Source organism: Schistocerca americana, chromosome 5, assembly GCF_021461395.2.
Source record: "Schistocerca americana isolate TAMUIC-IGC-003095 chromosome 5, iqSchAmer2.1, whole genome shotgun sequence".
Lineage (NCBI taxonomy): Eukaryota > Metazoa > Arthropoda > Insecta > Orthoptera > Acrididae > Schistocerca > Schistocerca americana.
This window is the reverse complement of record NC_060123.1, coordinates 490,439,399-490,457,028: the sequence shown is the minus strand read 5'-3', so window position 1 is coordinate 490,457,028 and position 17,630 is coordinate 490,439,399. Positions and strand designations below refer to the sequence as shown.

At 44.6% G+C, this 17,630-nt stretch overlaps 1 protein-coding gene across 1 annotated transcript in view; it reads left to right on the top strand.

Moving 5' to 3' along the window:
• The window catches only part of LOC124615911 (high affinity cAMP-specific and IBMX-insensitive 3',5'-cyclic phosphodiesterase 8A), a 1,662,866-nt gene that overhangs the window by 1,240,956 nt on the left and 404,280 nt on the right, over positions 1-17,630 (top strand). The window contains exon 6 of the mRNA XM_047144089.1: positions 12,164-12,223. Coding sequence (XP_047000045.1) covers positions 12,164-12,223 — 60 coding nt within the window. The remainder of the gene's footprint in view (positions 1-12,163; positions 12,224-17,630) is intronic.

Here is a 17,630-nt window from a genome sequence, read left to right as displayed (position 1 = left end):
AAAACATGCTGCTTTTGCCGATGTGGTCGAACACGACTCAGTTGAGCTTGAAATTTCTTCAGTGTTGTCACATATGCATCAGAATTTATGGTGGTTACACTTGGCATGATGTCCACAAGCAACAGTCCTTCGAAATCGAAAAACACCGTAGCCATAACTTTTCCAGCAGAAGGTGTGGGTTAAAATTTTTTTTTTTTTTTTTTCCTTGGGTGAATTTGCATGATGCCACTCCATTGATTGCCTCTTCGTCTCTGGTGAAAGCTGATGGAGCCATGTTTTATCACCTGTCACAATTCTTGCAAAAATTTCATCTCCACCATTGTCATACTGTTTCAAAAGTTCGGCGCATACCGTTTTTCCTGTTTCTTTGTGAACCACTGTCAACATCCTGGGAACCCACCTGGCACAAACCATTTTTAACGCCAACACTTTCAGTATTCTGCAAACACTTCCTTCCCCTATCCCAACGTATCGTGACAATTCGTTCACTGTGATGCGTCTGTCAGGAGTCACCAGTTCGTTAACTCTCTGCACATTGTCTGGAGTGTGTGCAGTACGAGGCCTGCCACTGCGAGTACAATCCTCAATATTGCCGTGCCCACTTTCATCACGTAACCTGCTTGCCCACCGACTAACTGTACTGCGATCGACAGCATCATCTCCATACACCTTTTTCAACCTCTTGTGGATGTTTCCCACTGTCTCGTTTTCACAGCACAGTAATTCTGTGACAGCACGTCAGGTGTAGCAGTCATCTTGAAGACATACTGTGACAGCGTCACTCACGGGAACAGGTTGAACTAAGTTTGAAAACAAGCGGGAAGGATGCATCTACACACTGTAAAACTTTCGCACATGCAGAATGAAAACTGTATTTTTACAAAAATAGTGTGCATTTGTTTTCGAGTGACCCTCGTACCTTCAGCGTGCATTTATTTCACTAAGACGGGGCACCTATTGCCCTGGTGTGGTGACATTTCCCTGCTGGCTACACGGTTACCACGGTGCGGTACAGTTTACTGCTTTGCTTGGCTGTCCTGACTATGTAATCCATTTGCACGACGCACATGCCTCCACACTGACAGCTACCTGATCGCGGTTATAAATGCAACACCCCATAGCTGCTACCACACTACTTCTCATTAATTTTGCTACAGACATACGATTTTTACTCAAAGACCTAGTGGGGCTCAACACCAGGTTCACCCTGTCCATCCAAAAAGTTTCGAGAATGATTTCATTCCTGGCGTGAAAGCAGCGTCAGTGCAGCAACTATTGTGGAGCTTGAACTAACAACTGTGAATAGCGGATGTGCATTCGACAAGTCAGTTGTGAGATGGTAGTGTTAATTACTGGATTTGCGAACATAGCAGTTCAGTTCTGTTGTGCTACAGCTCTCAATGGAGCAACATCTGTAAATCAAGTGTTGAAAGCCTTCTACAGAACGTTTTGAGAAAGACGAAAGTGTGTGTCCAAAGTTTGTTTCACACTCCTTGACTCCCGAATAACAGCAATGGCTTGTGGACGCCTGCAGCGACTTGACTGGAATGCAAAATCCGGACAATTATTTTCTGGAAAGAAATCATCGCGATTGATGAGACTTGGTGTTATCAATATGAATGTGCTAGAAACGACAAAATGCGAAAACTCACATAAGGCTCATTAATGACGTAACCGACGCACCAGACGAACATCCTCGCAAAGGACATTTCTGACAGTTTCACAAGAGTGTCTCCATGTTCTGTGCGCCGTACTCAGGTGGGGAGAGGGGGAGAGCTATGTAGGACACCCTAAGCATTAAAACTAACATCTTAACTTTTATCTGTGTTTCTAATCCAGTCTCGAAGTTTTTTGGACTGACTATGTATGTTGTTATGTTTCACTTCCGCTACACATGCTACGTGGTTAATAAAATATGTGCTAATGGAACATGAGAATATGTATGCTAATAAACTGTGAAGTCCAACCAAAGAGAAGATAATATGTCATCCTTAGCGGTGGAACATCGTCAGAGGTGACTGTAGCGTTCTCAGCACCTCGAGTTAATGTGCTGGAAGCTCTGCTGTTCCCGAGCTGTATAAACGACATGTCACGCAACGTCTGAGGAATTTTGAACCTACTCGCAGGCGGCGCAGTTGTGCACAGGGAGGTGACGTTGTTAGGAAATTTTTACGAAATGCAGACAGACTTGCAGATGACCAGCTCTCGGCGCAAAGATTGGCAGCTACCCATAAACACGCATAAATTTTACGAAGTGCGCGTAATTATACGGAAATATATGATATAATTTGATTACATGATTTGGCAATGAGTCACAGCAATTTTTCACAACCGTCAATTAATTAGGAACAAATTTCTGGTCAGATTTTAGATATAACGATGATATTTGGTTTGTGGGCCGCTCAACTGCGCGGTCATCAGCGCCTATACAAAGTCCCAACTTTATCACAGTCCAGTTTTGTACACAGTCCAATCTATTCAATGATGTTGATGATGAAATGATGAGGACAACGCAAACAACCAGTCCCCAGGCAGAGAAAATCCGCAACCCGACCGGGATTCGAAACCGGGACGCCGTGGTCCAGAGGCAGCAACGCTAGCCACTAGACCACGAGCTGCGGACTTGAGATATAATGATCACATGAATTTACTCGCGAGGAAAGGCGGATGCTTGGCTTAGATGTACCGTAAGAAGACAAAGGAGGTGTAACAACTTTTATGTGGAATAATTTATACTGCTGTAGTTACTTTTTACTAATATTTTATTAGCACAATGCATTTCGGCAGAATGCTGCCATCATCAGGTGCATTATACAGTTACTTATACATCAGCTGATAGGTTATGTAGATTAGCTGTAACTGCCAGAGCTGCTAAGAAATGAGAAATAATCCAGTGTGGAAGGATAAATCTGTTACAGTGTGTACGTTATGTGAATAGCATGATTAAGTAATATATTAATACTTTTACTTACATTTCTGTTGGCTATTTCATTTTATGGCACGCAGAGCACAGTAACAGGTAAATCACAACTTAGCATTTTACCTGTTACTGTGCTCTGTGTGCCAGAAAATGAAATGGCCAACAGAAATGCAAGTAAACGTATTAATATATTACTTAATCATGCTATTCACATAATGTACACACTGTAACAGATTTATCCTTCCACGCTGGTTTATTTTTCGATTCTTAATCCCACTGGCACACAGAGCTAATGTGCATAGCCTATCAGCTGATGTATAAGTAACTGTATAATGCACCTGATGATAGCAGCATGCTGCCGAAATGCATTGTGCTTATAAAATATTAGTAAAAAGTGATTACAGCAGTATAAATTATTTCACATAATCTTATAATACAGCCGCAGATCACAAAGAACATCCATATAACACGGATAAATTTAAATGTAACAACTCTTGCGCGAAGAACTTTGTTTAAAAATTCCTCATTCATTACTCGCCGAGAACTATTGACCTTTCTGCGCTTGTCAGCAAATTCTGTCGGTGGAAGAGGCGGAGACGATTCCAAGTAGAGTCACACAATTAGTCATATGTATATTTACTCAGAGCGAAAATTTGACGAAAATGACGATGTGTATCAAGAAGAAACTTATTCTCAAATTCCGAGCTCTCACATCCACTATGAGGAAAGAAACATATAAATTACATATATCGTATAATGGCCATGAGATATAATGTTATCTTTCTTCTGGAACAACGCTGTCTGGTGGTTATGATGGGGATGGGGGTGGGAGGGAGAGGGATGGAGTGTATTCTCTAAATGGTTATTAATGATTAAAATAAATTTACAGCAATGAATCATAAACCAAGCAACTCGCTATTAACCCGTATAAACACAAACTGCCATGATCAAAAGCATACAAATAACCCGCTTTCTGGTTGCAGGATATGTTGGTCTGTGCCCTGTTTTCATTTGAAGTAGCAGGTATGATTTCTCATGGTGGAGATGGATTAAACGAGAATACAACTCTTTTTCCTTTTGTTTTTTTTCTTCTCCATTGAACGAACTTTGCTCATTTTTCTGTTGATATGTGAACGACAGCATTGAAGTATTTTACAGATATTACGGTTTCTCTTATGGAGCATATTTGCAGTGGTGTAAACTGCTTCACTTACTTTTCGACCTATACCCTCCACAGCGTCGGAAAACAAAGCCTCGTCAAAGGCCATCTGATCCTGATAACCGGTCATTTTTGCTCTGTCGGTGTTGCTTTAGAGCAGATGGATCGTGCACTAATCTTCCGTATTGAGGCACGACTAGCCTTACACTCCCGCACGCTTCAGTAAAGGAGAACCTGTCTACGAGTAGGGAGCAGTCACAACGGTACAGTTCTCAGAATCATCATACTTGCGAAACTGTAGTGTGAAGGAAGTAGTATTGGGTATAACCGACCGCTTAAAACCGATGGCGATATTTTAGTTCTGAATAATCGGTACTTTTCGAGATTGGCTTTTTTTTCTTTTTTTTTTTTTTTTTTTAAAAAAAAGGAGTCAGTTCTATTCGTAAAATTTAGATTGGTTTGAAATACTGCTTTATTATATAAGGTGAGACAAGGATCAGTGCTATTTTAACGATGCCGACAGTAACGAGCAACAAACACATGGCATAAGAATTGGAACAGCATTGCTGAGACAGTAACGTCCCTGTTGCCGTGTGTCGCGGCTTTAAGGCACGCGTGTACGTGCTGCGTGCAGAACTTGACCTGGCCTGGTCTATATGATAGTGTCTCGCTGTCGTCGCCGGAGATAGTTGTATTGCAGAATAGCAGCAACCCCAGTCTCGAAATATTTTCAAGAAGTGACGTAGCAATGACGTACAACGCTTCATTCGCTTTAAATGATTACATATTTGTCTGTCATTTCTATGAAATAATGAAAGAGGAAGGAAATTACAGCAACAGTAATAAACAAAAACTTAACAACAATTCAGTCTAGAAAGTACGTGATCTGCTGCCTGTGTCTATAAAAAATTCCTTTATCTGCTTGCAGCCCTTGAAAACGAAAATTACTGCTAAAAACAGAGTTCTTCTATCTCAGTTGTCATTCTTTAACATTGACTATTCGTAATGCTTAAATTGTGGTATAAAGCCGCATTGAAACATGATTTTTGAGCAGAGTTTCAAAAAATTAGAATCTGTAGATGAATACTGGCGACTTTTTGTGGTATTCAAAAAATTGTTCAAATGGCTCTGAGCACTAAGGTGACTTTTTGTAGTATTCAAAAAATTGTTCAAATGGCTCTGAGCACTATGGGACTTAACTTCTAAGGTCATCAGTCCCCTAGAACTTAGAACTACACTCCTGGAAATGGAAAAAAGAACACATTGACACCGGTGTGTCAGACCCACCATACTTGCTTCGGACACTGCGAGAGGGCTGTACAAGCAATGATCACACGCACGGCACAGCGGACACACCAGGAACCGCGGTGTTGGCCGTCGAATGGCGCTAGCTGCGCAGCATTTGTGCACCGCCGCCGTCAGTGTCAGCCAGTTTGCCGTGGCATACGGAGCTCCATCGCAGTCTTTAACACTGGTAGCATGCCGCGACAGCGTGGACGTGAACCGTATGTGCAGTTGACAAACTTTGAGCGAGGGCGTATAGTGGGCATGCGGGAGGCCGGGTGGACGTACCGCCGAATTGCTCAACACGTGGGGCGTGAGGTCTCCACAGTACATCGATGTTGTCGCCAGTGGTCGGCGGAAGGTGCACGTGCCCGTCGACCTGGGACCGGACCGCAGCGACGCACGGATGCACGCCAAGACCGTAGGATCCTACGCAGTGCCGTAGGGGACCGCACCGCCACTTCCCAGCAAATTAGGGACACTGTTGCTCCTGGGGTATCGGCGAGGACCATTCGCAACCGTCTCCATGAAGCTGGGCTACGGTCCCGCACACCGTTAGGCCGTCTTCCGCTCACGCCCCAAAATCGTGCAGCCCGCCTCCAGTGGTGTCGCGACAGGCGTGAATGGAGGGACGAATGGAGACGTGTCGTCTTCAGCGATGAGAGTCGCTTCTGCCTTGGTGCCAATGATGGTCGTATGCGTGTTTGGCGCCGTGCAGGTGAGCGCCACAATCAGGACTGCATACGACCGAGGCACACAGGGCCAACACCCGGCATCATGGTGTGGGGAGCGATCTCCTACACTGGCCGTACACCACTGGTGATCGTCGAGGGGACACTGAATAGTGCACGGTACATCCAAACCGTCATCGAACCCATCGTTCTACCATTCCTAGACCGGCAAGGGAACTTGCTGTTCCAACAGGACAATGCACGTCCGCATGTATCCCGTGCCACCCAACGTGCTCTAGGCGGTGTAAGTCAACTACCCTGGCCAGCAAGATCTCCGAATCTGTCCCCCATTGAGCATGTTTGGGACTGGATGAAGCGTCGTCTCACGCGGTCTGCACGTCCAGCACGAACGCTGGTCCAACTGAGGCGCCAGGTGGAAATGGCATGGCAAGCCGTTCCACAGGACTACATCCAACATCTCTACGATCGTCTCCATGGGAGAATAGCAGCCTGCATTGCTGCGAAAGGTGGATATACACTGTACTAGTGCCGACATTGTGCATGCTCTGTTGCCTGTGTCTATGTGCCTGTGGTTCTGTCAGTGTGATCATGTGATGTATCTGACCCCAGGAATGTGTCAATAAAGTTTCCCCTTCCTGGGACAATGAATTCACGGTGTTCTTATTTCAATTTCCAGGAGTGTACTTAAACCTAACTAACCTAAGGACATCACACACATCCATGCCCGAGGCAGCATTCGAACCCGCGACCGTAGCGGTCGCGTGGTTCTAGACTGTAGCGCCTAGAATCGCTCGGCCACCCCGGCCGGCTGTAGTATTCAACCACTTATCAGTTTTCGACAAAAGAAGCAAATGCTGGAGACTAAGTTTCTATTATTTGGCTATTCATTTAATGTTTTGAACCTATGTATCTGGAAACTCAGTCAAAACCTTTGAATCTTTATTCGATTTCTACGTTTATTATAGGATATAACTGGAATCAAAAACCGAAAATCGGTTATTTCATAAACCGATTATTTTGAGCGGTTTTAAAAGCCAGATTAAACTGGCGTGGAAAAAAAAGTGATATAACCGAAAGCCGGTTGTTTCACCCATAAACAGCATCCTTAGAAGATGAAGCAGTATAGCACCGACGCAAAAGCAGCGCCTTGATGTCTAATGTAGGCAACCTGCAACATAACATTCAAACTCGCTCTCTTTGTGTTCTCTATTTTCAGAGCTTGATTGCAGGGTTGTAAAACCTTATTTTGTTCGGTAAATGAAATTGCGGAACTATGCTGAATGTCCTCTGAACGTTGAGAAACATGTCATCAATCTGAGCGTCACTCTCCCTTCACTTACCCAAATATCAAACTGCTAAAAATGCTGACAAATTAGAGTTAAACCAGAGTAATCTCCGTCGATGCCTGGGGTTATTTCTGCAAGTGGATGTGATACTCTCTGTTAGTTATTGCTGTCCTTCGGCGGCGAACAAGCGAACGACCGTTACTTGCAAACACACCCTGCTGTGTGCTTAAGCGCCAGGTGGCCGGGCATAAACTGTTCGCCTCAAAGTTCTCTATGTGTAGCAACTGGCTCTACCTCCTGAGTGGACGTTAGCAAATTGTCAGGAAACTTAATGGAGACAACTCAGTCCTGATGCGGTACAGTATTAACATTATCTCTACTTGCAGGGGAACCCAATTAATTGGGAGACTGAGGAATATACACTAGTGTATACTTCACTAGTTAAAACCGATGAATGTTAATCAATAGTATGTATTCTTCTAGAATCTGCAAACATACAGGTGAGAGCAGTCTTCACTGATCAGGTAAACTACTGGCATACAGAAATAGAAAAGCAGGAAGCAATATATATAATTATCAAAAGAACTTAAACAACCCCCGGAGTTAAGGTGCAAGAGAGCGCTGAATTTACATGAGAATACTAACATATGACACAGAGAGAGCTTAATCCATGAGCCAGCGATCGAGTTGGCAAAAGAGAGGTGGTTGCGATGATGGTTTACCGTATGGTGCAGTGAGTCGTCTCAGTGCCAGTTGTAAACGGTGGCGCCTAGACTCGATCTACATTACTACCTTCTGTTCAAGGTAATGAGCAGGCAGACATTGCTCTGAAGGCGGCAAGTCCCAAGAGTATACTGGGTGGACATTAGAGTCGTCTTGGTCCAAAGAGAAGCTGTCAAACTGAGACTGGAGTGGCGGGGCTCTGAAGTTTTATTGTTTTCTGAACGCCACACACTCGTGGGTATTCAACCTCAAAAAACAGAGCTAATACTGACAACTGGGAGGGGCCTTGGTCAAGAATTGCCTGCTGGGACTGACAGAACAGACTCTGTATTTCGTCCACAAAGGTTTCCCCTCCTGTCTTGACTCCAACCGTTGAAACGCAGTCGTTTTTGTAGCACTGTGCCTTCACTAGGAAGAAGAAGAAGAGATAAGGGGGTTTGTAGGTAAATGAATAGGGAGACAATATTTGAAATCAAACCATTAGCAAATGCAAGTCTGAATCTGGATTCTAAAATTCAATAAGTGAAGCTCATTGAGCATTCCTCATCCAGTAAAATTCCCTACGTCCTAACTGTTGCTGGTTCGGTCTCACATGTTCGGCTACCCGAACTGTGAAGAAGTACTAAGCCGCCTGGTGTAAGTTTATAATTTCGCGAGGGCTGCACTGGATCATACGGTAGACAGCTACGGCGAGTTTCACGGAGAGGCGTTTCTGGAAACAGGTCAGCAGCAACAATCTTACTCAGTAGCATCAACGAAAGTGATTTCCGAAGTTATGAGGTTTACCTTTTTGGTTCGGTTTATGGGGGCGAGCTGCTTTTCCAGGTAGTTTTCCAGGAGACGAAAATATCCTATTGACTCCCGCTTCTCTGTCTCCAGCCAGTGTTGGGATTCATTTCAATTTCCAACATTTATTACCGTACCTACGATTGGTTGGTTTGAGGGAGTTGAAGGGACCACACTACAAAGGCCATTGGTCCCCCGTATCTACGACCAGTCCTCTCGGTTACAACTATTTTCTGTCCATCCGTATCTCCTTCGCTCCCTACTCGACAGTTCATTGCTGTTAACGAATGCGGAGCTCGTATTTCAAATAGAAGCAATCAAATGGTTCAAATGGCTCTAAACTCTATGGGACTTAACATCTGATGTCATCAGTTCCCTGCACTTAGAACTACTTAAAAATAACTAACCTAAGCACATCACACACATTTATGCCCTAGGTAGGATTCGAACCTGCAACCGTAGCAGCCGCGTGGTTCCGGACTGAAGCGCCTAGAAACAATCCCCGGATTTTGATTTCTTCTTCACGTGACGGAAAGTGGAAATATGTTTTGCGCGCAACCTGCTCTCTCCAGAGGCGTCAGATGTATACATCGCAGTCTTCCAGTTTGGGCCTTTCCTTACACTAGACATGGGAAGCGAGCTTTACTTCGGACCAGAGCAGTTCCGTTGATTTGCTCGGGCGCGCTTTGTACAGGTATGGCCCGGCCAGCCTCGCGCTTGTGACTTGAGCCCGGGGAATGTAGGCATTCATGGCCGTACAGCGAAGCTAAGGTTCCCGACATGAATTTACAGGCTACTACTAAAGGGGACTTCAAGTGAAATAAATCAATCGTAGTGCTCTGTACTGTAACTCTTAACTGTCCTGCTATCAAGCAATACGCATATCATTCACCTCAGTGTCGTGTAACTTCATAGCACACTGTGGCAGAATAACTCTCTCTTACTAACAGATTCTGACTCCACAAACAGCCGTTCCAATGTTACCTGGATTTAACGGTTGACTCCGTCATGAGCAGATAATAAAGTCCTCTCAAAATGATCACATCTGAATTTAGGGACCGATGACCGTAGCAGTCTGGTCCCTTTAATCCCATAAACCAACCAACATCTGAATTTAGATTCCAGTGTACTGTTCCTCTGTATGTCAGGAGTCTGTCTTTTACGGTCTCTCTTATCTCTGAATTTTTAATCAAGAGTAAATTGCATTTAGAGTTGGGGAACTTCGAAATAGAATTTATGATGTCATATGTTCCCCAGTGAGTCAGTCGTTGGAAATAGGTCCGAAATCTAGAATGATATGTATCGATCCTGAGTTATGTCGTTTTTTAATGGTCTGTCGCGAGCGCATACGAGCGCGTCCCGATGCACGACGGGCCTTGTCACGGTTGTGGTGCTACACACTGATGCCAAAACAGAATACGTTCTCGTGTCTGTACTGTAAACGCGTGACGAGATGTGAAAGGAAGCCTAGCAGTCAGAGCTTACTTCTTAGCACAGCTTGCAGTAAACATTTCCTGATGGTCCTATGTCACGTTATAGATGGAACATTCGCACTTTTCATATGGACGACCGGCAATGGCGGTTCATGCTGAGGCTGAGGCGCTATTATTGTTTTCAGAAACCAGGACGGTAAACATGCGCGCCTCTCCTGGACCACCAGCAGCAACACTGACACCTCACGACTCACGTGCAAGGTAATTTGCTGAAAGATCGTCGAAACTTCTGCAGTTCAGAGTTGTTCCCTTAGTGTCCTTCCATGACAAACGTGATATCTAGGACTTCATATTATTATACCCGCATGTATAGAGAATTCCCGGGTTCGATTCCCGGCGGGGTCAGGGATTTTCTCTGCCTCGTGATGGCTGGGTGTTGTGTGCTGTCCTTAGGTTAGTTAGGTTTCAGTAGTTCTAAGTTCTAGGGGACTGATGACCATAGATGTTAAGTCCCATAGTACTCAGCGCCATTTGAACCATTTTTTTGTATAGAGAAGCTATAGATAACGACAAGCACGAAAATAATTTTAATAAGAAAGAAGAAGGATTAAAACTAGACAAGATATGGCGGTCGACTCTGTACCAACGAAGTGACTATCGATTACCTATAATCGAGAGATATGGCACTAGCCAGAGATAGTTTTAAAGTCGAAAGCACGTGATGAGTGGTGGCGCCATCTAAGCGCTCTATATAAGCGGGACCTCCAGCGCCTAGCAGCCAGTCGCCGACTCACCTCAGATGATGTTGCCCGCCGTAGGCAACGAAACGTCAGGAAGGAGAGGCAGTTTTATATATGGACCACGGCAATTCAGCCCGGAAGTTTTAATTAATGAAAATAATCAGAATAAAGTGTATTCGAGATTACTATTGAGGATATCTCTTATCAGTGTAAATCAAACCTGAATATAAATATAAGAAAACGTTAATAAATCGGTGTGTCTACACCTCATTCACCGCATACGTCTCAATCAGGAAGTGGGGCTTGAGAGTGAATGCTATGGCTCCAAGGGCTATAAATGCTTCAAAACTACTCGTCCTCTGCGGCGTTTTATGAGTGTCGAAAAACTGTCTTCGCAGCATCGAAGATCCACTCTAGACGTAACTGATCTCGGGAATCCAAATTATTATATAACCTCCGATATATATGACCCATGCGTCTTGCACCAATTGTCTTCCCACGTTCACTGCACATCTGTCTGTAGCAGACTGCTCAGATACCGTGTCTACGCGAGCGCCATACTATGCATCTAGTCATAACATTCGAACGAAGTTTTCTATCCTTGCAAAGTTGTTTCTAACTGTACACCTTATTCGCTTGCAGCCGAGAGTCTCTTCCTATACCAACACGATACTACAATCTCTTTCGTAACAATATCAAATTATTAAAATTAACGCTCTCCTTTGATTCCTGATTATGTGTAAGAATACAACGCTTATAATTATGACTTGTATCCGTAAAATATTAGTATATCATACTAACTTTTAAGATACAAAAATTTTGAAAATGTGATCATGCGATAAATTTATATGTACCACCCACCGGAATGTTTTGTTGGTAGATTTATCACTGTCCGTACTGAATTACTTCAGTGTCATGATCTGAATAATTTGTGGCACAAACTAACTAAATTTAATACGCATTGGTGTAAACACAAATGTGTACGTCAACAGTTGTGGTAAAATATATTACATGATGGTACTGTATCTCCAGAAGTGTTGTGAATTTTATAAAAATCGTGTGCCTTGAGAAAATTTGTGTGTTCTTTTTTACTTTTCTTGTGTTTCTTATTGTTATGTTGGCTGTTTCCTTCTGTTTCAGGGCGATAAGGAACAGAAAATCCAGCCAGTACACGGTGATAGTCGCCCTCGTTCGAAGGAGGTTAGTACTAGTGGAAACACTTCATTATGTGTCAAACTATTCCAATACCTCAGCAATACTTTTCAGCACTGGAAACACAAGCATCTGAAATGTAGCTATAGAACCTAGAATATGCTTGACAGCATTCATGTAAGACTCTTCTCTTGACACAGTCGTACAATGGATACTCCCGTCTGTTCTATACCACAACCACTGGCGATCTATTATTCTAAAATATGTTTAATTGTTCAAGTGGCATCTCTGTCACGATACGGTTATTGAGCTCAAGATTACAATTTATGACTTCTTGAAGTCTGTTACTCAACAGTAGGAATATCGACTTGTGTTTGGAGTTCTATTAGAACAAAATGTTAGGACCTTCTTTAAACTTTTGTAGAAATCCTGGAATTCGCTAGCTGCAGTTATTAGCTGCTTATCAATCGTTCACCGTGAATACCCTCCACTGGCCGACTATTAGTCCCACAGTAACCTTTCTACTACCAGTAGCTTCTAACTAATTACCTCCGTTTATTGATCCACACAGTTAGCGACCCCATCCATATCGTCCACTACTTTGCAGCAGTCATTGAGTTTATATAGACACCCCAAAGAAAGTTTTGCACCACCCTTATGATAAGGACAATAAATGGGTTTTTAGATAGAAAACTCATTCTTTGTAGCTTTTTGATCACAGGATATAGCGATGTATGGGGACCTATGTAATGGAGGTAAAACTAAACCTGTATTCTGAATGTGGTTCAGTAGCGCCCGCTGCCTTCCCATGCGCAAACGGGACAATACGGTTAGTTCACGCTTTCAGTTTGTCAAAATAATATTAAACTCTTGTTACTCGGCAAAGTGATTTGGGGGGGGGGGGGGGGGGCTCTGAGCACTATGGGACTTAACTTCTGAGGTCATCGGTCACCTAGAACTTAGAACTACTTAAACCTAACCAACCTAAGGACATCACACACATCCATGCCCGAGGCAGGATTCGAACCTGCGACCGGAGCGGTCGCGCGGTTCCAGACTGTAGCGCCTAGCACCACTCGGCCACACCGGCCGGCCGGCAAAGTGATACCTGCTCGTACAGCGTAGGGCGCGGACCGCTAGCTTGCGATGCAGGGAAGTGAGCAAGATTCTATTAGAGTCGGCAGGACGGATGAACGACCGTGGGTTGGTACACCAGCCATCCTTATTGTGGTTTTTAGGCACTTTCACGGGCTCATTTAGGCAAATGCCGCGCTAGACCCCAAATTCCGCCTCAAAGAATTCGAAACGTAAACAGTGAAAATACGTAACTTAAAGAATGAAATTTACACTATACCCAGACAGGTGGTGCACGTAATTTCCCCGCCTTAGGTTACCTTGATGACTTTTGCTTCTGGAAGGGCATCCAAACACAAAGAAGTATAACAGAATTTTCCAAATCCTAAAAAATCCGATAAAGCTAGGGAAACGAAGAAGTGAAATTAAAATCTCGGCAAGACAGTTGGAGAGGGAGGGGAAGAGAGAGGGGGAGAGAGAGGACAAGGGGGGAGGGGGGGGGGTAGTGTGCCAGTGAAATGGGATGTTGGGGCGGGGGACATACAGGTACACTGATGACTCAAAACAAGACATCAATGTGAGTTCACAACCTTGTTCCTCAAACCATTGTGGCATGATTCTGGTCTTGTGATATAGACAGTTACCCTCCTGGAAAATGCGTTCGCCGTCAGATGTCATACACCAAGGAATGCGTATGATCCACAATAATGTTTACATAGACCACAGCTGTCATGGTGCCTTTGGATACTACACAGGTCCTATGGAAGCCCAGTTGAATGTCCCCTGCCGGCCGCTGTGGCCTAGCGGTTCCAGGCGCTTCAGTCCAGAACCGAACTGCTGCCTCGGGCATGGATGTGTGTGATGTCCTTAGATTAGTTAGGTTTAAGTAGTTCTAAGTCTAGGGGACTGATGATCTCAGATGTGATGTCCCATAGTGCTTAGAGCCATTTGATTGGAATGTCCCCTTTACCACAATACTTGCCGTCCCCTCCCCCTTCCTCCTCTCCTCTCCCCGCCCTCCCCCCCCCCCCTCCCCCGTCTCCGTACACGGTATGTGTTACGTGCAGCCGCTCACCTGGATGACGGCGTATCCAGCTACGACACACTTAGGTGTCCTCTGGTGCGGAGTCCCTTGTTCGACAATCTCTGCTAAACGATATGCTTTGAATGCCTTGAAGCACTTGTGCCTGCAGCAGCATTGTAATGTGTCATCAGATCTGCCAGTTAGCCGTCTATCCTGCATTCGACCTTGATGTTGTGGGATGAGAAGTGGACGTCCGATACCTTGTCATCGGTTCGTGGTTTCACCGCCCTTCAACCGCTCTCCACAGATTCTCACGTCAGGAGACGTAAATAGCCAACCAACTTCGCCGTTTTCGAGATACTCGTTCCTAGGCGCCTGGCCGTAACAGTCTGCCCTTTCTCAAAGTCGCTTATGTCAGTGGATTTCCGCATATGAGTTCCGTAGCGTCGCTAGAATGATTCCCCATTTGTCTCTGCTCTGCGTCTGTACTTTCTTTATGGCGTCACCAGCACGCAACGCCACCAGGCGGCATTAAGTCTTGCGGTGGGAAGTTTTCATCAGAAGAGACAGAGAGAGAGAGAGAGAGAGAGAGAGAGAGAGAGGAGGAGGAGGAGGAGGAGGAGGAAATTAGCGATTAACGTCCAGTCGACAAAGAGGTCATTAGAGCCGGAGCACAAGCTCGGATTAGGGAAGGATTGGGAAGGAAATCGGCCGTGCCCTTTCAAAGGAACCATCGCGATATTTGCCTGAAACGATTTAGGGAAATCACGGAAAGCATAAATCAGGATGGCCGGAGACGGGTTTGAACCGTCGTCCTACCTAATGCGAGTCCAGTGTGCTAGAGAGAGAGAGAGAGAGAGAGAGAGAGAGAGAGAGAGAGAGAGAGAGAGAGAGAGTGAACTAAAAGTTCCACCGAGGAACTGACGAACTTTCAGAGGTGGTAGTATGGACTAACAGAAGAAAGAAATGTATAGTAAATGTGGTCTCTAAAATGCATACGTAAATAGTTATGAGCGTTTTTTCAGCAGAAGTGATGTGCTTCACAGTACCAAAGGTGACCTTCTGACCCATAGTTCTTAAAGTATGGAATTTAGACCCCATGTTTACCAGATCTTCTATTTTTTTGTTTTGTTCTAAAAGTTTGTCAGTGAAGTTCCTGTTTACTCTGTATGTACTGGGTGTTCCGAAACCATTCGTTCAAATCAATACTGGAGGTAGACAACATCAAAACAAATATATTTCAATGAAGAATATGGGGTTTCTGAAGTCAGCTTGTAATGTTAGGGAATATTTTGCTAGTTGTGCTGACGTAAGCTGCTGTGTAGGTGTGCCTTACTGCCGGCTGGTGTGGCCGAGCGGTTCTAGGTGCTTCAGTCTGGAACCGCACGACCGCTACGGTCGCAGGTTCGAATCCTGGCTCGGGCATGGATGTGTGTGATGACCTTAGGTTAGTTAGGTTTAAGTAGTTCTAGGTTCTAGGGGACTGATGACCCCAGATGTTAAGTCCCATAGTGCTCAGAGCCATTTGAACCATTTTGTGCCTTGCTGGGAATGTGTAAAGACATTCAAAACTGCTCTGTGTACGGGTGGTTGGCTCTGAGATCTGCTTGGAAACAAACAGATTCCTTCGCAAATACACCGCCTTGTGACAACAATGGTGATAGGTTTAGTGGACCATAAATTCTCCCATTCCCCTTCAACGGACGTATCGCATCTTCGTGGATGACGTGTTGCCAGAATTCTGGAGGCTGTACCTCTGAATGTCAAACAAAGGGTGCACTTCCAGCACGTTGGGGTGCCAGCCCATTTCAGTACTGCAGTGAGATATCATCTAAGAGACATCTTCGGGAATCGATGGATCGGCCGAGGTGGTCCTGTGGCCTGGTCAATGATATCAAGTGTCCGGATTTCTTCCTTTGGTAGCATATGACGCAGCTGGTGAACGAAACCGTTGTGAGAACTGAAGAAGTCCTCTTCGCTAGAACTGCCGTCGCTGCTGGTTGCGGACATTCCAGTAATTTCCGAAGGGACATGACAGTCAACGGTCTGACGATACGTGCATACAGGCCAATGGTGGCGCATTCGAGTATTTCTTGTAACTGCCACTGCTGTGATTAGCATACCAAATTATCTTCTGTGGAAATCGTCTATAGGTTCAGAAACAACTGTCAGGGACCGTACGTACCATAGCTAAATGTATTTGTTTTGATGTGCTCTACCTCCTGTATTAATTTGAACGAATAGTCTCGGAATATTCTGTATACGTATGTACTGGAGACTAGAACTTCACTGATAAAACTTCAGAGGCTGTTCAGGAGTATTTTCTGAATATTTTGGTGTAAGGGACCCGCGGTCTCCAGTATCTCGTTATGGACTAATAATTGAATAACACTTTTTCGTTTTTTACGCTAATTACGTTTGTACCTGTGAAAAACCTACACAACAGTGGAAAAGCCTGTAATATGGTTCAGCCGCGCGGGATTAGCCGAGCGGTCTGGGACGCTGCAGTCATGGACTGTGCGGCTGATCCCGGCGGAAGTTCGAGTCCTCCCTCGAGCATGGGTGTGTGTGTTTCTCCTTAGAATAATTTAGGTTAAGTAGTGTGTAAGCTTAGGGACTGATGACCTTAGCAGTTAAATCCCATAAGATTTCACACACATTTGAACATTTTTTGTAATATTGTTCAAATGGCTCTGAGCACTATGGGACTTAACATCTGAGGTCATCAGTCCCCTAGAACTTAGAACTACTTAAACCTAACTAACCTAAGGACATCACACACATCCATGCCCGAGGCAGGATTCGAACCTGCGACCATATCGGTCGCGCGGTTCCAGACTGTAGCGCCTAGAACTGCTCGGCCACCACGGCCGGCGCGTGTAATAAGCAATCATAAAAACGTAGAACAGAAAACGCACGGTAACCCGCAGATGCAAAAGTATTGTGATGCGGTTGCTGTCACTGCAGGAACAGGTCAGCATAGCGTCGTTTTGTCGGTCTTCCATTGCATTCAGTGAAGCCATACACGAGGTGCACATCGGTCAGCTCTTTGTCAATAAAGCTGTCCATATTGTTGTGTGCCATTGTTAACACACAACTAACGGTACCGGTAAAACAAAGAACAGAAGAAGTTTTTTTCCAAACAGGACACACAGCACACGCCGTTTACATATGCGTGGTTGTCGATACGTTTTCGGGCTAGTACAGATAATAGATAGGAGTAACAAATAGAACGAGATACTGTTACTGCATAAGGAGTCGCTGGATTGTGTCAAAGCAATATTAATAATTATTCAGTTGACATAGACGCGCAGTAGTTGCTCTTACAAGGTGCATTCAAGTTACAACACCTCCAAT